Source organism: Siniperca chuatsi, linkage group LG14 (genome assembly GCF_020085105.1).
Source record: "Siniperca chuatsi isolate FFG_IHB_CAS linkage group LG14, ASM2008510v1, whole genome shotgun sequence".
Taxonomy (NCBI): domain Eukaryota; kingdom Metazoa; phylum Chordata; class Actinopteri; order Centrarchiformes; family Sinipercidae; genus Siniperca; species Siniperca chuatsi.
The window spans coordinates 16,692,941-16,713,947 of record NC_058055.1 but is presented as its reverse complement, the minus strand read 5'-3'; the positions used below and the strand labels follow the sequence as shown (position 1 = coordinate 16,713,947).

At 40.5% G+C, this 21,007-nt stretch overlaps 2 protein-coding genes across 2 annotated transcripts; one reads left to right on the top strand and one right to left on the bottom strand.

The window, feature by feature from the left end:
* Window positions 1–619: 619 nt before the first annotated feature.
* On the top strand, window positions 620–5,389 carry bnip1b (BCL2 interacting protein 1b). Its single transcript, XM_044222250.1, has 6 exons — window positions 620–998; window positions 1,638–1,730; window positions 1,828–1,919; window positions 2,258–2,365; window positions 3,607–3,725; window positions 3,894–5,389. Exons 1-6 carry the CDS (start codon window positions 834–836, stop codon window positions 4,088–4,090), a joined length of 774 nt encoding a protein of 257 aa, XP_044078185.1. The 5' UTR covers window positions 620–833; the 3' UTR covers window positions 4,091–5,389.
* LOC122888775 (stanniocalcin-2-like) lies at window positions 5,300–21,006 on the bottom strand. Its single transcript, XM_044223615.1, has 7 exons — window positions 20,702–21,006; window positions 20,316–20,440; window positions 18,701–18,911; window positions 12,728–12,893; window positions 9,614–9,756; window positions 7,134–7,345; window positions 5,300–6,222 (listed from the first exon to the last, which is right to left on the bottom strand). The coding sequence occupies exons 1-7, from the start codon at window positions 20,849–20,851 to the stop codon at window positions 5,895–5,897; spliced, it is 1,335 nt and encodes a 444-aa protein (XP_044079550.1). The 5' UTR covers window positions 20,852–21,006; the 3' UTR covers window positions 5,300–5,894.
* Window position 21,007: the final 1 nt, after the last annotated feature.

Here is a 21,007-nt window from a genome sequence, read left to right as displayed (position 1 = left end):
GTCTGGGGAAATTTGGGGGAAATTTTGAGTTGATGCACAAGATACTGGGAATATTTCCATGTGATGTAATGGTGCAGCCATACAAAAAAATATAAAACAATTTAAAGAGAGTTTAAGATCACATAACCTACAAATGGTCTCCATAAGCAGCAGAAAACTGAACATTTCTGACATTTCAGGAAAAGGTTTGTCAGAAAAAAGTATTTTGGCTTGATTTTGTTTGTTTTGTTTGTTGTTTCCTATAAAACTATATATTTTGAGAATGGGGAAAGCCATCATAAAATGATTTTGTAGCTCTTACCCGCCGAGGTAAGCTTTAATACTCAATTTTTACATCATATATTCGTTAATTATTCTATCATATGTTAACAGAATGAGTACTATAAGTACTAATTCAGATCTTTTACTTAAGTAAAAGTAGTAATACTACAGTGTAGAAATACTCTGTTACAAGTAAAAGTCCTGAACTCAAGATTTATTAAGTAAAAGTACAAAATTATTAGCATCAAAATATACTTAAAGTTCCAAACGTAAGTGCTCATTATGCAGAATGGCCCATTTCAGACTAATAAATATTATATTTTTGGATTATAATTATTGACGTGTTAATATGTAAGCATCACTAATGTTGTAGCTGGTAAAATTTTTATTTTTATAATACATTATAATTTATTAGTTGATTGTTGTTGAATATTAGTTATATTTTGTATTAGTCTGAAAAAGTAAAAGGTAATCAGTGTAACTATAGCTGCCAAATAAATGTAGTGGAGTAAGTAGAAAGAAACATAAAATGGAAATACTCAAAAGTGTATTTAAGTACAATACTTGAGTAAATGTCCCCGTCACAATTATTGCTTCGCTTTCAGCAGAGTGCGTTGTCTTTTGGGCCTCCTGCTTGCCATACAAAAACAAATATGGCGTCTTCTGTGGATGTTCACGTCCGAATTTGTGGACAAGAAATTATTAAATATGACCTAGAAATTAAGGCTCTCATTCAGGTAAGAAGTGAAAACGCGTGGTTTGTCTATTGATTTTTATTTTAATTTAGCTCATGTTTGTATCGGTTTTGTTCTGGAGAGGTGTCCGTGAAGGCATCACACAACCGGTCTGGAAGTTGCTCTAACACAAAAATGAAGCTAACGTTAGCTAACAGTTAAAAGACGGTTAAAAGAGACAGTAAGAAAGAGGAAATTGTCCGTTTATTATTGTAATGATAATAACTTTGTTAAACTTTATTTCCTTCAATCGCTGCTAACGGTTTTATTCACTTGATGTCTGCGTCAGGTCGTTACATACGTGAAAACTTTCCCCTGAACATCTCACCAACGCTAACAGGGAGGCAATATTTACTTAAAATGATTTGTAATTGATCAGTCCTACTCTTCAGTACCTCTCTGCATGTGAACATGGGTCACCACCAGACTGTATACATATAACAATGCATTTTATTTATTTGATATTGAGATTTGATTTAATGGGGGAAAATAATAACTAGTAATATTTTTGTTAGTTTTAGTGTTACTTTTGCTCAGAGAGTCCCCTAGATCTCGATCAACATCATATATTCATGAATACATAACAATTGTGTGTGTGTGTGTGTGTGTGTGTGTGTGTGTGTGTGTGTGTGTTACCTGCAGGACATCAGGGATTGCCCTGGACCTCAGTCAACTCTCATGGAGCTCAACTCTCAGGTCAAAGAGAAGTTCAACAAGCTCAGACTCCGAATACAGGTGAGGCCTCACATCACATGCGTGCAGTGTTGCACCTGACAGATTTCTTGCTTAAAAACCTGAACTGTTTCATTTTGTTATTGTGTGTTGTTGTCAGGATCTGGAGCAGATGGCCAGAGAGCAGGACAGAGAGTCGGATGGACTGGCCATCCAGGCAGAGACGGAGAGCCAGCGAAGGCAAATGCAGAGGTGAGTTGACGTAAACACAGACATGAAAAATTAGCTTAATATCCCCCTTGAATCATTGACTTTATTAACATTATCAATCCCAATGAAATGCCAGCGTTCAGTCCAGCTCTCAATCAACACATCAAAATGAGCTGCATTTTCTAGTTATCCTGAAAAAGAAAATGTGCAGTACATCCATATCTGGAGCTAATAAGACTTTTGAGAGGCAGACAAATGCAAGTAGTAAATTGGGATTGATGGGGTTAAACAGCGTGCACACAAAACAGATTCAAACACAACAGACCAAAACTAAAACAGAAACTACAGTTCTTTAAAGTGGATTTTTCTGTGGATTCCAGTAACCAGACAGCGTGGAGGAAAGCTAACCTGGCTTGCAAACTTGCCATAGACAACACAGAGAAGGACGAGCTGCTGCATGGCGGAGAAAACCAGAGCACCAGACAGAGGTTAGTACAATGCTGCTGAGGCTCTGAAATGATGAGTCAGTCAGCTTCATACCATTGTAAATTGAATATAGCAGGTGTTTTGCTTTTGTTCAGCCTAAACCCCCATTAAGAAGGGACTTACTTCTCTAGAGGGATTTCAGTATTACCTGCACTTGTCAATGGTTTTAATCCCCGCCGTCGTACATGTCTGGGATTTTTCACCCTCCATCCCAGTACTAATTACTGCCCCAATTACCTAGTTTTTGGCAAACTCTCCAGTCTTCCTGTAATCTGTCCGGAGAGACTCTTTGCATTTTAAAAGTGTATCTGAGTTCTTACACATACAGTAGAGCTGTGTTTACTGCAACTGTGTTTCATCAGTTCAGAAAAGTGTGAACTGAAGAAGCAGAAAAGGAACCTGATAGGTCACACGTTACCGGTCAGCTCAAACAATGAAGGGAAAAGAAGATATTTTAAGAGATCAAGACAGCATCAGATGGGTTGTTGTCATGTTACAGGTGATTCTGTTTTGGCTGGTCTATCTTTGTGTAGCCAAACTGATTTTCTGTGTAGTGAGCTACATGTATTTAACACTGTTGTGGATACCAGTCATATCTTACTGTAAAAGCAGCCCAATCCATATTCAGAAACAGACAGTAGTTAAGTAGTTTTCAACTGTCTTTGTTAATAATTTAATTACAGCTAAATCATTACGGTAAAAGATTTTAACATTCAAAATAATACAAAGGTCGCAGCTGGTGAAGGTCACATCGTTTTCATGCAACATATTATTGTCTGTTACAGAACCAGCTCCAGTAATTTGCCAGTGGTTAAAATGGCATCTGAATGACAACTTTTATTAAGAAGGAGGAGGGGAAATATTTTATTACCCACCTCCCCCTGTAATATTAATCCTGTCTGAATGGGGCTTTCATGTGATTTCAAGATATCTCCCTGGTTTCTGGAAATTTGTGATGCATCATTACTTTTTTACATTTAACAGCTCAAATGATTAAATGATTTTAAAAAATATAGATTAATCAAAAGTGAAAGAAATCGTTAGTTGCTCTGCTGGTAGAAACCAGAAACTATTCCAGAAGAAACACAGATTTCTTGGACTCTAACTTCCACTTGTACACACAATATGATAACAGATTAAAACAACATATTACTGTACTGGATTGAAGAGTACACTGTTTCGCTAAACTGGCAAACAGCAACCATGCATCACCTGGTCTGCTTTGTGTGTGTTTTTGTCTCAGGAAGGCGACCAAAGAAAGCCTAGTGGAAACCAGTAGCAACATCACGGAGAGTCTGATGTCTATCAGCAGGATGATGTCTGAACAGGTGAAGCAGACCGAGGACACCATCGGCACGCTGGGTAAAAAATTGTTTAACTTTTGTCAGGGTTGGAGTTTGTGTCCAAAATCCAATTTATAACCATGTTTTTCCCCTTGAAAATCCTTTTATGTTTCTATCTCCTATCAACATTTCCTAACCCATCTTCTTCCCTCTTAAACCTTTAAACCTCTCTTCCTCCTCACAACAGCCACCTCCTCCAGGACGGTGCAGGAAACCAACGAGGAGTTTAAAAACATGACAGGAACCATCCACCTGGGGAGAAAACTGATTCTCAAGTACAACCGGCGTGAGCTGACAGACAAGCTGCTCATCTTCCTGGCTCTGGCCCTCTTCTTCGCGACCGTCCTCTACATCCTTAAGAAACGTCTCTTCCCCTTCATTTAGCCGGTCGGCTGCTAGTACACTGTTGTTCGTTAAAGTGGCACGCACCCAGCCTCCAGGAGGAATGTTTTCCAGTTATTGTACACTGCAGAAAGTTACCACATGGAGTTTTAGCAGGTATAGAGTGGAAGCATGGACTACATGGAGACTGAGACTGGACTGCCGCACATAGAGGCAGTGTCAAGTGAAAAGGTTTAGCACTCTCCTTTTTAGCTTGAACAATATGCAATATGTGGGTTTATAAAAATGGGTATGAAGGAACATCAACTTAATCCTCCCAAGTCAAGTAAAAAAAGAAACTGGCATTATGACATTTAATGCAACAACAGCGATAGGTTTAAAGCCTCAGCATGCTTCAAACAAACTTGTTGTTCAACCGTGTCTAAAGGCAAACATTTTTATACTTTTTGCAAATTGCCAGACTCGAAGCCAAGGCGATAAGCCTGCTGTCATAACCTCCTCCAGGCTGCTACACGCCACCTCCCTGATCTCTGTCTAAAAACAATGTGTCTTTTGAGCCACTGCGTAGTCTCAATGCGTACAAATTAGGATAAGGATGCACACATTTTCAGATAGTCTCTCCGCGAAGGCATTCGTGGTCCTGCATGAAAAGTGACAGCGGAAGAAGAGAGCTTTGAGAGAGGTTTAAATCCTGCCTACTTTCACACCTCTGCACACCTGAAACGACGCTGCATGAAGTGGGCACAACTGTTTTAGAAAAGCACTTTGAAGCATACTGAGGCCTTAATACTTCATCTGACATTCAGAAGTAACCAGGGTCAAGGCCGTAGGATGCAGCAACCCTCCTTTTGTTTGCTTTTGTCAAATTACAATCTGTTTGTGTGTGTGTTCAACATAAAAAGTATGTATGTTGGTCTTCTTTGGACGGCTATTCCAAAGACGCTGTTGTTACATTTATTGACAAATTTATCTTGTGACTTTCTTCTGTCCAGTCAGACGTCCAGACTACTGAACCAGATTACTTACTGATCCTGTGAAAGGGCCATGTTCAGTCAGAGACTGTGTGAATGTTGAATAGAAGGTCTGTTTGTTGGATTAAAGTTGAATATTTGCAACATATTGAGGGATACGTTGTTGTGCAGCATTGCCACAGATGTGCCAGCAGATGGCAGGATACCAAACATTTATTACCATCAGACTGTGTTCACACTGAATTTGTGTGAACTAATTTAATTAACACACTGCTCTCTGTCCAGTGACATCATCGTGATTATTTAATTTAAATCAAAATGCTTACAAATGTATTTTCAGATTCACTTAAATAAAAACTTACAAAAAATAGCTTGAAACCTGGGGTCTGTATGAAATGTGATCGTTCAAGTAGAACATCAAAAATACATTTTTAAAACGTCATAACCAAAGAGTGCTTCCCTTCCTGCAGACTGCACCCTGACTGTCTACAAGATAACGTTTTGATAGTGAGCATAATATAACAATCCTCATAAATACAAAAACAGACTTAAATAGGTATAAGACTGACTTTGAGCTATCAGCTGCTTGAGCTAGAGACAAATTCCCTGTAGTGTTTACTTGTGTGTGTCCACGCTCTTTGCTGAAGGATGCAGCCACTGTGGTTTACTGTGATGTTGAAGTGAGGTAGATAATTGGTTTTCATCCTTGTTCAAAGTCAAATGTAAAGTAAAATATGTTGCATTGCTTTTGCCAGCAATACTATACTGAATACTGAACTACTACCACTACTTCTACTCATTCTACTACTAATATAATATTAAGTGCATAATTTTTGTGTACCCTGTCTGCACCTCTGTGTGACTCGCCTGACTGTTTATGAAGCAGTAACATTGGATTTCTCAGACTTGGGGAGACCAGATTCGGTTGCGTTTTCGATCTGACTGAGCCTGCTCATGTCCTCAAGTTCGGCCGCTCTGGTTGGCTGCTGCAGGGGTCCTTGCGCAGTGATAGGCCAGCGTGCGGTGGGTGGTGGGGCGGTGGTGTGCTGAGGAACTTCCAATTGGCTGAGAGAGCAGGTGCTGCCGAAGCTGCTGCACAGCGCCCCCCAGTGTTGCTCGCACTGTCCACGCAGCCGCCGGCTGACCCACAACCTGACCTCATCCCCGCACTTCAACAGGAAGTTCATCAGTTCCACATACGGTCTGGTGGGACATGCACACACAAGAAAAAATTACCTGCTGTTTCGTACATGTGTTTGTCCAACTTTCAACACAGACGTATGGTGTATTCAGAAAAAAACTGTCTTAAAGGGAGACTTTGTAATTTATACTGAACAATGGACACTGTGGCAGTTTCAGGATCGTGGCACACTGATTTTTTTTTTAAGCGAGTGAAATAGCAGATATTTTGACTTGTCACAGAGGGAAAAGCACAGGTGTTACTGACAATGGCTCTGTTCTGTTCAAGTGTCCCAGTAAGCCGTGACAATGTGACAGTGGGCCAGCATGCACAATACTAGGACCCTGAAACTGAAGCAGCTAAATGGAATTCAGCCATCAATATTAATTTTATGATTTACCACTGTGCTTTTCCTACTGTGATGTGTCAAAACCTCTTCTGTGAAAAAGGCCAGTGGGCCCACAAGCAGCAAACATGTCTCTGCTGATAAAATTGAAATATGAAATGTAGTATAACAGTAACCCAATTAGAGGAGAGTCATAAAGTCAGCAGACTAACTATCAGCAATGCCAGTAACACAGCATTATCTGTGTAAAGTTTGCTAGCATTAGCCACCATAAGCAAATGGTCATACTAGACCAAGTAAGCCTGTAGCAGGAGTGTATTAAATTGAGCAATGGTGCATTTGATTGTTTATGAATTCAACTTTTCATTTGTGAGAGGAGGATTGTGTTATTTCATCTTTCAAAAGTTACATACTCTTGCTTTAAAGTAGCTTTGGACGTAGTGACTGATTCAACATTTCGCAAACGGTTAGAGCCATCTGCATCTTTCACAGAGGATGGTTTCACTGATGCCTTTTTGTTGTTTAGACTTTTTCCTTCCTAAAAGCTTGCTGATTATTTGTTAATGTGTGTGTATGTGTGTGTCTCACCCCGGGGGAAACATCAATTGGAACTGGACCAGGTTGCCCATGGTGTCCAAGTGGGCCCGTAGCGCCAGGCAGAGCTGGTGTTTGGAGTAGCACTCTCTCTGGAGTGAGAACACCATCCCTTTTACCGCTGAGCACCGGCGGCTCACACAGCTGAAGCGCTGCCGCAGACCCAGCGCCATGCACCGCAACGCATCCTTCACAAATGACTTGCCCTGGGAGGAGGATGAGAGCAACAGGAGGAATCAGTGCGACATTTCAGATGGCTCGGTTAGCAAGGCTGCTGAGCAATCACATGTATCACATGTTGTATGTGGCCTGGGATGTGGGTCAACTTCCTGATTCTGCCCCTTCTTTTATTTTCTGTGTACATTGTGTTCACAAGAATCTGACAGGCTTGGTTATGGTCATTCTCTGGAAAACATTAGTTTAGGATGGATTCAGACACACATGCTATATGTACAGTGAAAGAGTTATTGGTTGCTGTAATAATAATAATAATAGATTACATTTATATAGCACTTTATCTTGATACTCAAAGCGCTGACAGTGAAGGGGGGAATCTCACCTCAAACACCACCAATGTGTAGCACCCACCTGGGTGATGATGGGGTGGGGATTTTATTAGGACTAGAAGGAAGACTGCCCCCTACTGGCCCACCAACACCACTTCCTGCAGCAAGTTAGTTATCCCACGAGGTCCCCCATCTAAGTACTAGCCAAGCCCGCACCTGCTTAGCTTCAGCCATTCAGCAGAAACAGGGTACATGTTGTTATGCCTTTAATCATTAAGATGAAAGCAGACTTTAAAAAAAGTATCTATCCTTTATTGTAACTGCTACTATTAAAGCTGCATTAATGGATTTTTTTTACCCCTTGGGGGCAGAGAAACTCCACATCAAGCTGAAAAACACAAACCTCCAACATCACAGCTTTAACTTGTTATAGCTAATGTGTTAGAAATCAGCTTCCTATTTATACATCCAGCAGACAGAGAGCAAAATAAGCATTCATTTGGAGTCCTATCATAGCTTTGCAGCCGTAACTAGGCAAGCTTTGGATTTCTCCACATGCCACAGCGGTGTGCGTGGGTCTGTAGTAAGAGCGATACTCAGCCCTTTCTCTTGTAATGTTAAAAGTGAAAATATACTGTTTGAAAATACTAAGTATGGTTATGGATGAAATAACAGTCTTACCTTAAATTTTTCCTTATCATACTTATAGTACTAGTACTAATCGGCTCTACACTAATACAAGAACAATGCTGTTTCTTTATTTAAATGTCCTTTAGGTAGATCATCAGGATGCTAACTTTTTGCCTAGCCATCAAGTGCTTATTTAATATCCTTTCGCAGGGTACTCAGCTGGAAACATATCACCCTTTAAGTTGATATGGTTAACTTGTTAGCAAACAGTTGCTTATTTACACATCCAGCAGTCACGGAGCAACATTTGAATTCATTTAAAGCCATGTTTGTGGCCACCAGGACAACGTAAGTCCAATATTCTCTCTCTTTTATCTCTGTCTTTGGTCTCTACCACCGCCTTTGGGAAATATCTGGCTCTTTAGCTGCTAAATGCTCCACTATGTTCACCAGCTAGTCACTAACTTTATCTGTCTGCTGTTTGGTGCTGAGCAGGTAGTGTACAGTGGGTTTTTAGAGCTGAGAACAGCTGCCTGCTAAGGCCAAAAATGACGCTATGAGAGCGGTGAGAGTGAACCAAAACAGTAAAGCTGCGGACCGGACAGCTAAAAATGAGCTAAAACTCGCAAAAAAGCTCCCTAAAGACGAGGGGAGCTGCAGATTCAGGTGATAAATCTCTGTAGGTTCATCACTACGAGCGACGCCTTTCACATTGTCATTAGATTTTTTTATTGTAAAAATATCAATTATAGCTGCTTTGAAGCATCAGTAATGTTGCTATAGTGACTTGCAGTCTAACAAGGATACACATTTAGCATACACCTCCCAAACAAGCCATGGCATTTGCATTTCAGTATCTTATTATAGTACATCATACTGTCTGTTATATATTCAGTACACAGTCCCTCACAGATCCTTACTGAACATCACCCACTGTGCCTCTTCATACTGGAGACACATTAGACTTAGACTCTCTCATGCACTGCTATTCTAGTAAAGTAGACAAGCTGTTCCCTCTCTCATTTCAGGTCCCCTCTCAGTTTGTTCTGTAACCAGTGCTGCCATGCATAACTATACACTGCTCCTTATACAACAAACATTCCTCACAAATGACCGTAATGACTGAAGGGATTAAATGAAAAAAAAACATGTAGGCCTCTCCAAATAGCCTATGTCTTATCCCAGCCCTCCCTAAGTTGCAGTTGGACATGGGTTCAAGACAGTGTCAGTTAGTGAAAAAGGGGCCAAATGGCAAACAGATTGCTTTTGAAAAGTGTTTTTTTTTTTTTAAGTGTCTGAGTGTGTGACATGAGGTCAGACTCTCGTGCTGCTCCCCACCTGCGAGTCATAGCGTCCGGCGTTGTGCAGCAAAGTGAGACAGATGTGATGCAGCCCTTGGATTTCACAGGAGTTGTTGTTGAAACACTGAAACATCCCACAGCCGACATCCCCTGAACTCACCAGGCAACTCTGAATCTCAGCTGAGAGAGACAGAAACAGAGAGAGAGGCATAAGTATTGACTTCCCTACAGTGATACCACAGAAGTGAGTGTGCTACTGTGCTGTATTCTGTTGTGCCTTAAAGACACAATATAAGCATCACAATGACATCACACCTCAAGATGACCTTGGGAACTTTCTGTCATGTCACATCCTGACATTACAGTGCATCTTTTTCATAGAAAGAAAAGTTAAGCGCCTCGCCATGTAATTTAGACAGCTGTGAGTTCAATGTTCTTGTATGGGAGCATTGTTGATCTCGATTTTGTTTTCAGAGAAGTGTTCCTGTTACACAAGCTACACTAGATGATGGGATGAAGCTGAAACTGTCAGTGATGGACAAACAAGGCTTTCACTTGCAGAAAGCAACATTTCATTTCAATTTGATAAGTGTTTGAAATGTAGAACCTACTGTTGTTCAAAGGTCATTTTTTTAAACAAATTTTTAAATAAAAATATTGTTTGGTAAAGAGATTTGTGTTCTCTTTGGCTGAGGATATTTTGGTCACTTATCCCTGAGTAGGCTGCATGAAACAGATCACTTTTTGTTGGGATTCTTTGGTTCGTTTTAAATGGATCTTTCACCAACATATCATGTTGTTGTTCTCGATAATATAGGCCCATACTAGGCCTGTCTGTTGATGTTGTGCAGCCTGCAGCTCGGCTCTGGGTAAAGAGGTGCCGTCATGCAGCGCGCTGCTGGTACGGAGGGAATGTGCTTGGACGGGATCGAGCGCCGGAGCTGCGTATTGAATTACAGCCACCAACAGAAGCAGGAGAGCAAGAAGAGAGGCGCGCTATACTGCCCGGCTCTATGACAGCCTATAGGTCTGTTTAAACTGATACAGGCTGCACAGAATGTAAACTATCCTGGGGGTGGGTGGGCATTATTTTAACGATGCAATGAAAGGCCAACATATAGGCTATAGCTATATACACTCACCGGCCACTTTATAAGCCGGCACCTGTTCAACTGCTCGTTAACGCAAATATCTAATCAGCCAATCACGTGGCAGCAAGTTAATGCATTTAGGCATGGTCAAGACATCTGCTGAAGTTCAAGCCAAGCATCAGAATGGGGAAGAAAGGTGACTTTGAACGTGGCATGGTTGTTGGTGCCAGACGGGCGCTGGTTTGAGTATTTCAGAAACTGCTGATAGCTACTGGGATTTTCACCCACAACCATCTCTACGGTTTACAGAGGCGAAAAAGAGAAATTATCCAGCGAGCGGCAGTTCTCAGGGCCAAAATGCCTTGTTGATGGCAGAGGTCAGAGGAGAATGGCCAGACTGGTTCGAGCTGATAGAAAGGCAACAGTAACTCAGATAACCACTCGTTACAACCGAGGTATGACGACAAAGGTCTCAGACTGGCTACAGCAGCACCGCGCGCCACTGTCTATAACAACAGGAAGGAAACTGAGGCAACTATTGGCACGAGCTCAACAAAACTGGACAATAGCAGAAAAATGTTGCCTGGTCTGATGAATCAGAATTTGGCGTAATGATGGCATTTATCCACCCTGCCTTGTACCAACGGTTCAGGCTGGTGTAATGGTGTGGGGGATATTTTCTTGGCACACTTTGGGCCCCTTAGTACCAACTGAGCATCATTTAAACGCCACAGCCTACCTGAGTACTGTTGCTGACCATCCCAGCAGGATAACGCGCCATGTCACAAAGCTCAAATCATCTCAAACTGGTTTCTTGAACAGGACAAGGAGTTCATTGTACTCAAATGGCCTCCACAGTCACCAGATCTCAATCCAATAGAGCACCTTTGTGTGGAACAGGAGATTCGCAGCCGACAAATCTGCGGCAGCTGTGGTATTATTGTATGTCGGTACATTAATATGTCACTTTAACTCGCCTCACTTTACTGCAAACAGCACAATAAAGGAGGAGACTTATTACTCTGTAACAAACTGTAATTAAAATTAATAATTTAAATGAAGGTTGCTTGCCTATTATATTAATACCATGTTGAAACTTTTTTACACATATACACACACACACACACAGGGCACGAGGCTTAACAATTCAAAGTGTTGTCCTGCAGACTGCTGACTACAGGGAAAAGTTGATTAGCTGTTGCAAACAGGCTACATTTATACAGAGAAACTGGGATATTAGAAAGAACATCATGTACTGAGGACAGTATATATTGTAATGACTTTAGCAACTTTAGCAACTTACAAACAGAGGAAGTGTAGGATTCCTCCACTAGGGCGCTGTCTCCACACGAAGGGTGGAATCGTGTGCCAAGAGGCTGGGACCAGCCTGTGCACCACCGCAGGGAGAGCTAAGTCTAAACCACAGCTCCTCCCCACCTCTGTAGAAACCTATCAGATAGTTGTACATTTTCATTTAAAACTCTGTGTAATGTTAAGAATAGCATTCTTTTTTAGGATGATGGCTACAGATTAACAGCTTGCTGACTGTGGTTTTCTGAATAGAAAAGAACCTTGTACAAGATGCTTTTGATCCTCCAATGCTTTAATAAATGCCAAATTAAGGAATAGCTTCTCTCCAGACTTTTCTTTTGCAAATAAACGAACGCGCTGACAATATATTCATATTAAATATAAATATTGTAACAAAATTACAAAGCAGCCCACGTGTCGTCATAAGGCTCCTGAACAGGTATAATTCAGGTGTTTTCCAGTGGGATCCGAGGAGCATCACAACGCTATAGACCACACTATCAGTGTTACAGCTGGACAGAAAGGAAGCATAAAGGAGCACTGAAGGTTTTCTCTGAAGACCAAAAACAAACTATATAGCCACACGCATCTTCCCAAACTTTTCAATGTCAACAAGCACTTTTAGTCCCACCATGAAAAACCTTCCAGCAGAGATTGCTCTACCTTGCACATGCTTTGAGTTCAATATTTTCTAACAATTAAAGGACCAGTGAAAAGTGTGTAAACACCTGGATGCAGTGGAGGCTCACCTGTGCTCTGCAGAGAAAGGCGTCTTTTGGTCTGGCTCACTTGTCTCTCCTGGACATCATGCGGATCCACGGTCAGCACCTGTTGACAGGCCAGGAGCAGAAAAAACACAGCGGACAGGTTCGCCGGCATGACTGAGACTAACCGAAGTTTTGTATTTCTATTTATTTTTTTGTCTTATGTGTTTGTTTTATGGGTTGCAGCAGCAGGAGCAGCAGCCTTGCAGAGACTACTTCTCGCTGAATGGTCTGACCGCGGCATGAAGGCTGAAGCATATAAAGCTGCGGGAGAGCTGCGCGTTCACGACGGCCCGAGTTTGCGTCTCCGCCAATCACAGCGCAGCCCTGTGAACGCGCACCACACTGGAAAAGTTGATGATTGATGAGAGAAAAAGAGGAGCAGAATGTATTTGTTGTGTTTGAATAATGATTGACCCGAATCGAAGGTCAGGGGGTGTTGTATGCTGTACAGACTGTAAACCCCCATGAGGCAAATTGTGATTTGAGATATTGGGCTATATAAATGAAACTGACTGTGATCTGCTTTAGTTTTCCTATTTATTATCCAGTAAAGCACAAGTGAATGATGAATGGAGGGGAGAGAATCGGCCATGAAAAGTAAATCCCTCATTCATGAAGTAGAAATGCTTTTCAAAGGTCCCCCTGTTCTTCTGGAGTCTGCTGGGGCACGCGAAGGTCAACCACTCAAGACATCCACACTTAATTAACCCGCCAGCCAGCCAGCCGGTGTGTGTGTGTGTGTGTGTGTGTGTGTGTGTGTGTGTGTGTGTGTGAGCAGCTGCTTTCTTGGCAGGGAGACGTGCAGTGAGGAACGTATCATTAGCACCCAGACTGAAAGAGAGAGCAGGAGTGAGTATGTGAAGAGGGTCAGGTTTTACAAATTGTTAGAGTGCTACATTTCCTGTAAACTGACATTTCTCACATCATGTCTGACATGCTTATGTAAATATATTCTTGTACAAAATATCAATTACCACTCTCTAATAAGGCACGGTTTATAAAGGGGTTATAAGTTGTAACTAATAGCTTTATTGATGATTAATAAATAATTTACTAATTCTTTATAGATCAGTTAAAAGCCATTAATAAGAAGAAAAACTGGGTTGCCAGGTTGTGAGAAATCCTGTAGACCCCTTATTTCTAAACAAGACTAAGAGTCTACAGCCATTACAGGCTCTGCAAGACTTTACTCAGCTAAATGCTAAAATCTATATGCTAACAATAGCAATGCTAAAATGTGGTTGCTTAGGAGGAGTTTAGCGTGTTAGCATGCTAACATTAGTACTAAATACAAAGTACAGCTGAGGCTGATGGGGATGTCACTAGTTTTGCAGGTATAAATGAAAGTATTGGACAAATTAAAAATTTGACCTGATGGTGGCGCTAGATGAACAGTTATCGGATCACCAAAGTTATTACAATTCATCCTCTGGGCACCATGAATGTGTGCAGCAAATTTCATGGCAATCCATCTAATAGCTGTTGAGACATTTCACTCAAAACCACAAATATGAACCTCATGGTGGCGCTAGAGGAAAAGTCAGGGGATCGCCAAAGTCAGAAGGATTCATCCTCTGAGGAACATGAATGTCTGTAATAACTTTCATCCATCTAATAGGCCTAGTTGTTGAGATATTTCAGTCTCGCTAACAGCATTATTAGCCACGCCGCTAGCAAGACTGAGACAAATCTGGATCAAAATCCATGTATTAACCATTTATTAACACTTACAACTGCAGACTTCAACCCTTTATGAATGACTTCTTAACATTTATAACTGCAGACTCAACGGCATAATAGAAAGTGAGAAACCCATGAGCATTTATTAATTTATTACCAACATCTGAAACTGAATTATTAACACAGAGAAATGATAAACACCTGCTCTTATTAATTGCTTATAACTGCTCTAAAAGCATTATTAAATGATTTATTACCACTAATAGAACCATTAGTTACACCTTATAAGCCCTTTATAACAAATATCCTAATATTTTATTCTAGGCAAGACACACACACACACACACAGATTGTGATGAGTTAGCATTGCTAACATTTTTTGGAACATGCTCTAAGGGGTATAGTTTTGATGATATGTCTGTCAAAATGTTTGTAGATGCAGATGTATTTTTCAACTTCTTAAAATGCTTATTAATTATATGGTGTAACTTTAACTCTGAGATTGCCACCAGGCGGTGTACGTTTTATATAAGGCTGCATCTGATACTTTGGTTAAACTTTCCTTAAAAAAATACCAAACATCTGTGATAACAAAAAATCATTGTAGCATAGTGTGCGGTCACCCTCTCTTTAAAATGTGTCACTGAGTTCTGAGAGTTCACCCAAATTCACCTCCATTGTATCGGGGTTGGAAGCAGAAATCTCAGCGACAGATATCTCAAAACCTCAGCAGATAAAACCAAAACTGTCATGGCTACAGTGGAAACAACTAGAGGTAACTGAACCAACTCTTTAGAAAATAGGATAGGATAGGAACCAAAAAACCCCCCACTAATGTGAGTACTTTATTTCTTCTTTTGGTTACTATAACTGTTGGTAGTTTCAGACAATTTGTGAGCTAGAACAGTCACGTCAAACAGTTGTATCCAAATATACAGTATTATTTGAATATATCTCCCAGCCAGTTCTAATGATGTTAATTGTTTCTCTAAATGCAACTTGTAACACGTTTGTAAGTCCAAGGTGAGTTCAACTTTATTTTTTTTCTTCACGATACTTTCAGATCTTGCAGCCTAGTTGTTGTGGTTGTATGTTTTGTCTCATAATGGCCATGACCTCTGACCCTAGACATCCACAAAGAGACAGACCACAGTCACGTGACACCATGACGTCAGAGTCTCCATGGTGAGTCAAACAAACCTCTCGCTCCTTGCTCCCCTGCCTCCTCGGGTTTATCCACGTCTGCATCCAAGAGGCCTTCAGTGAACGTGGTTGAGAACAAGTGTGTGTGTGTTGTAGTGGGAGGTCAAGGTAGAAAGACAGGGTGTGTTTATGTGTGTGTCCATGCAGGGGCCCAATTGGGGAAGACAAGGCTAATGTTTGGACATCTGTTGGAGGACTTTTTCTCTCTCATCCTGCTTCAAAACAACATCCCACAGCTTCCCTCACACAACCCCTGATGACCACCCACACAATGACCCTTCACCCCGACACAGAACACACACACACATGTCCAAAATGGCACACTAATGCACATAGACACCACTAAGCAAACAGTACACATGCAGGACCCACATGTGTGTGATCATTGATCTCAGGAGGAAGCATTACCATAACCTTTGGCTTCATAAACTCTGATCAGTTGCCTGTTTTGCTCTTATGTGTTCAGTTTCCTACAGGACGCAGAACTTAACCCACTTAAAGGACACATATCGCTGGTGCTGCATGGTTTCACGTGTCAGTTAACACAAACAACATGCAGATACGATTTGTTTTTATGTGATGAGGTTTTGACATATTTGCCTCCAATACAATGGAGGTATGTGGCATTTCATTTGTGTGCATCGTTTTGGCGTGATTTCTTCGGTAAAACAGTTCAAGGTGAGGTCTACACATTATCCAGAGTTACCACGACTATATTTTTGTAAAGGCATGCTGCTGTTGTGTTTCTCAAATACAACACATTTTTTTGATTCTTTGAGCACCACTAGGGGTAAATAAGAAAATGTGATTTTTTGTGCTTTAGCTGAACTCATATGGAGGACCACAAGTGTAATTTAAATGGTTATAAAGCACTGTATTAATCGATATCTCACTGAACGATTAAAAACAGGAATTTTGAAAAAGTTTTAGCAAATGAAGTAATCAGTGCATTAATACATTTATTTATTTTGCAAGTTTTTGCACAGAGCAAAAAATAAATAAAGTGATGAAACTATTGGGTATTTCATTAATTGATGTTGTATATATCTGACCTATAGTGTATTCTTATTTATACTGTACATATCGGATCTATAGTGTATCACCGTATTCATATCATACCTCCAGCTGTTAATTCTGTATATGTCTTACTATTAGCATTACTTGTACTTACACCTGCACTCTGTTATACATATACTTGCACTGCCTACTGTAACTGCTTTAATGTTCATACTGTATAGATCTTATATATAAGCCTTACTCTTTATTATTTACATATGTATCTGCACTTGTGGTTAGACGCTAAACTGCATTTCGTTGTCTCAGTACCTGTGCTCTGTGCAATGATAATAAAGTGGAATCTAATCTAATCTAAAAATATATCCATTGATCAATCTGTTCAGTGCAATACTTAAAGTGTATCTGACTTCCCACACAAAGACAAACAAAGAGCAACAGATTTACAGACACACATATTTGTGTTAACGTGTGGATCAGTCTCCTGCCAAAAACAAGCAGTTAGATCAATAAAGTTACGCAAGCTGTGATGACACACACACACACACACACACACTGAAAACTGACGGATTTATTGGGGCTTTGAGAGTGCCATGGCTGCTGAATTTTGCCTTTGACCCCGTCAGGAAATTATAAACAAAACCGGCCATCCCAAAGACAGAGACACTACTTGCGGCTTTAGTCTTTTTTTTTTTTTTTTTTTTTAGAGATATACTATTGGATATTTGATGCATATTACATTAAAATGTTTTTAAAGGCTTTTTTTTAAATTTTTATTTTTTACACCAGTATGCATGTCTCTGCAGGGTTGATGTATTTCACAAAACAGGATGAACACAAGTAGTTGTAGCAATGGAGTATACTTCCCCCCCTCCTGACATGACAATCCTTCTGTATCTGTAATATGCAGATAGGACCTGTATATGAGCAGCAGTCACTGCAAAACCATTTCAGGCAGTAGAATCAGGAGGTTTGCCTCTAAAATATAAGCCTACGAATACGTTTTGGTGGATTCTGCCATAAAATACATAACTGATAACAACTACCCCACCTAGTGGTACTGTTTTATGATTATGGGCTCTGCTCTCTGTTTTCAATCACGGGAAACAGAAAAGGTTGCTGCCATCACTCAGAGGAAATAATTGATTGCGTGGCTTACATCTTTTCACAAACTTGCCAAATAGCTTTACATACATCAGAGTATCTTTACTAACAAAAGCACAGGAACTACAAATAGGTAGAATAAGAAAAAGAAGACAGAGCGCAACATGATGTCAACTGTGTTTAGTTAAGCAGATAAGATGCACAATCAATATACACCAAATACATGCACCAAAAGGAAACCGGACATGGTGTGATGTGAAAAATTAAGATACTGAACAAAATATATTTACAAACATGTCATTCAATAATTCAATTTGAGACTTATCAAGAAACTGCAGACACCCTGTTTATACCGCTAGCGAGTTAGAAGTCAACCAGCCCGTTGACTCCACTCATTCTGAATTCGCATGAACAGAGCTTGCAGGTTTAACATATTGTTAGTCAACATGTTATTAGTGGAAAATGTCTAGACACAAAAACAGCATGAGTAAGAAATCTGCAATGCACAATATAAAGCTTCTCAAAATAAAAATTTGTCTGATATGGCACATAAAAAAATGAAATCAAAAATAATAATCCAGGTTTGTGCCATGTTTTTCTAAAAGGCAGAGCTGTGCAGTGAGAGTGCACCACTCAGCATTGTTCAACTTCTCCAGCAGTAGCTTCGCGCAGCACAGACGGGTAATGAAACAACATCTCATGCTGAACATTTTGAATGCAGAAACACTCCAGACTCCTCCAGACTCTAGTCTGTTAAACAGAGGTAGCAGGAAACAACCTCCTCCTTTGTCTTCCTCTTGTCTGATGCTGCACCTTTCAAAAGGCTACCACAGCCATACATTATGTGTAGACCAGCATGTGTACCTGCAGTAAGAGAGAAAATACTGATTTCTTAACTGTATTTCTAAAATCGTTCTTGACCTTAGACTATACTTCAGTTTGTGACAGACCTCAGGGGGTTTTGGGACCAGAAGCTGGCGGGGCCTCCTGTGTTTCTGTCTGTTCAGACGGTGCCGAGTTAGAACTCAAGGTGTTCTCCTCCTTCCTGTCCCCTGACAGGAAATCATGAATGGCAGTTTCTATGTGCGGCCGGAAAGTGTGGTTCATCTTGGGGTCCACAACCTGAGTGATGATCCTGTCCACGCCGGACTCCAGCATACCTGATCTTAAAAACACAAACAGGAGTTAAACCTGAAAGGAACGGGAGTGGGAAAAGTACTAAAAAGCCCACCCAAAGAGTTATTTGACTTAACGATTACTCAAGTTACATTGCTATTTTTTTTTTTTTTTTTTTTTTTTAAATGAAGCTCTCTTCAAGTCTAATCAACAGTTAGTTAGGTACGATCACCATTAAAGGGGAGCTCCACCAATTTTACACATCAAGATCAGTTTAATCTTTGTGGAGAGTTCTACACAACCTGTGAAAACAGTTGTTCTGTGCCTCTGAAGGAGCTTTCTTAAGTCTAAGAAAGCTAAACATGCCATTAGGGTTATCTTGGCTAGAGATGGGACAGATTCCCATATATACACAACATGTGAGCATTCATGTCATCAGACAACTCATGACGGTTATATGGTAGCCCGAGATGGTTGTGTGAATTGACAATATAGCATCGTATCCATTAAATTCAGGTTTAATTACCTTGAACAACAGCCTTTGGCATCCATATTTGTTTGCTTTTTCAGCATATTATTAAGCTCCAAATCAGATATATTGGAGTGGAGTTTTCAGAAAAATACGAGTTTCGCAGTCATAATTGCGACTTAGATGTTGAAATGAACAATATTGTATGTACATTGACACTGTTGAGGGGCATAATGGGAATAATAGGACCTGACATATTAGAGACAAAGAGTCCAGATATCTCAGATTGTGCTACTTGGATTTTGACTAGACCTGCGACGATTAGTCGATTAATCAAAAAGAAAATCAAAAGAAAATAAATCAGTAACTATTTTGAAAATTGGTGAATCGTTTAGGTAATTTTTTCTAGCAAAAACACAATCCATTCTCCAGCTTCTCCCATGTGAGGATTTCCTGCTTTTCTCTGTTTTATATCATTGTAAATTGAATATCTTTGGGTTTTGGACTGTTGGTCGGACAAAACAAGACATTTGAAGATGTCACCTTGGGTTCTAGGATATTATGAGGGGGATTTTTTTTTTTTAGACCAAATGATTAATCAATTATTAGTAAAAACAATCAAGTGATTAACTGGTGATGAAAATAAGCCCTAATTTTCAGTATCCTTTTTCTTTAATCTGTCTCTCCGGAGTCCCCCCATTTCACAGAAGTGCAACACTACACACCTGGAGAAGCCCTTTAATGGTACAATCTAGCACCCTGACTGGATTTCACATGTGATAGCAAATGAATGCTATAAAACCATTAACTGCAGACTAATCTGTGGATTACCGTAAAAAGGTTGCCTTTCCAGAAGCAAATTAATACAATTCCTAATTAAAAATATCCTGAATTCATAAAGTAGCTGTACATTTTACATTGCTGTTCCACTATAGTGTACACAGGACGTGTAATGAGTCACAGACTGTTAAAGATAACACTCACTGGACAACACTTTGCCTCAGTCCGTTCCTCATCTGGTTCTTGTTGATAGACGGGTTCCAGTCCTGTGTGCTCAGCTGCGACGTGACAAAGTTGTCAACTTTCTGTCGCAGGTTCTGGTAGGCAGGCTGGCAGCAATGACGGCGATGTAAACAAGTCATAATACAGCATTAACAGTTAGCACCATAGTTAGCATACGAAGCGAAATATGCTGCACATGAAACAACTAAAAGAACACACTGCTAAGTTTATCCCAATTAAATTAGCATAAGGGTTTATAGCTAAATGCCAATCAAAAGCTCGATCAATACTGGCTAGTTAGCTTTGAGTCTGGTTTGCTAAAGTTAAACCGTAGAAGTAGCCTAGGTAGCTTTAGCTAACTAAGTTACCTTCGTATCAACGTCGGCCAGGCAGTCCCGACGGAACTCGTCAAAAAGCCCCCGGTTCTTCAGATGCTCCACGATCATACCGATCAGCTGCGGGTCTCCCGGAGGAAGGTTGGCCGGACCGACGTTAACGTTACCGCTACCCTCCGCCATGACAAACCGAAGTAAAGATTTGCTAAGCTACTTACCTGTTAGCTACATTGAAAGCTAGCTAGCTGAGCTGTCGGCGCTTGTTTTCCTCCGAAACATGCGGTCGATTCGCGCTGTCTTTAAAAAACAAAAAACTGCGGGCGGAGTGATCGTCCGTTG

Bases quoted from the DNA above. Each gene is read 5' to 3' on its own strand.
- bnip1b (XM_044222250.1), top strand. From the start codon at position 834: ATGTCCCCGTCACAATTATTGCTTCGCTTTCAGCAGAGTGCGTTGTCT. The intron at 999-1,637 runs GTAAGAAGTGAA...TGTTACCTGCAG, and splicing joins AAATTAAGGCTCTCATTCAG to GACATCAGGGATTGCCCTGG. The intron at 2,366-3,606 runs GTTAGTACAATG...TTTTTGTCTCAG, and splicing joins AACCAGAGCACCAGACAGAG to GAAGGCGACCAAAGAAAGCC.
- LOC122888775 (XM_044223615.1), bottom strand. From the start codon at position 20,851: ATGGCGGAGGGTAGCGGTAACGTTAACGTCGGTCCGGCCAACCTTCCT. The intron at 20,441-20,701 runs GTAACTTAGTTA...CATTGCTGCCAG, and splicing joins TGGCCGACGTTGATACGAAG to CCTGCCTACCAGAACCTGCG. The intron at 12,894-18,700 runs TGAGGTCTGTCA...TAAGACAAAAAA, and splicing joins CTTCTGGTCCCAAAACCCCC to ATAAATAGAAATACAAAACT.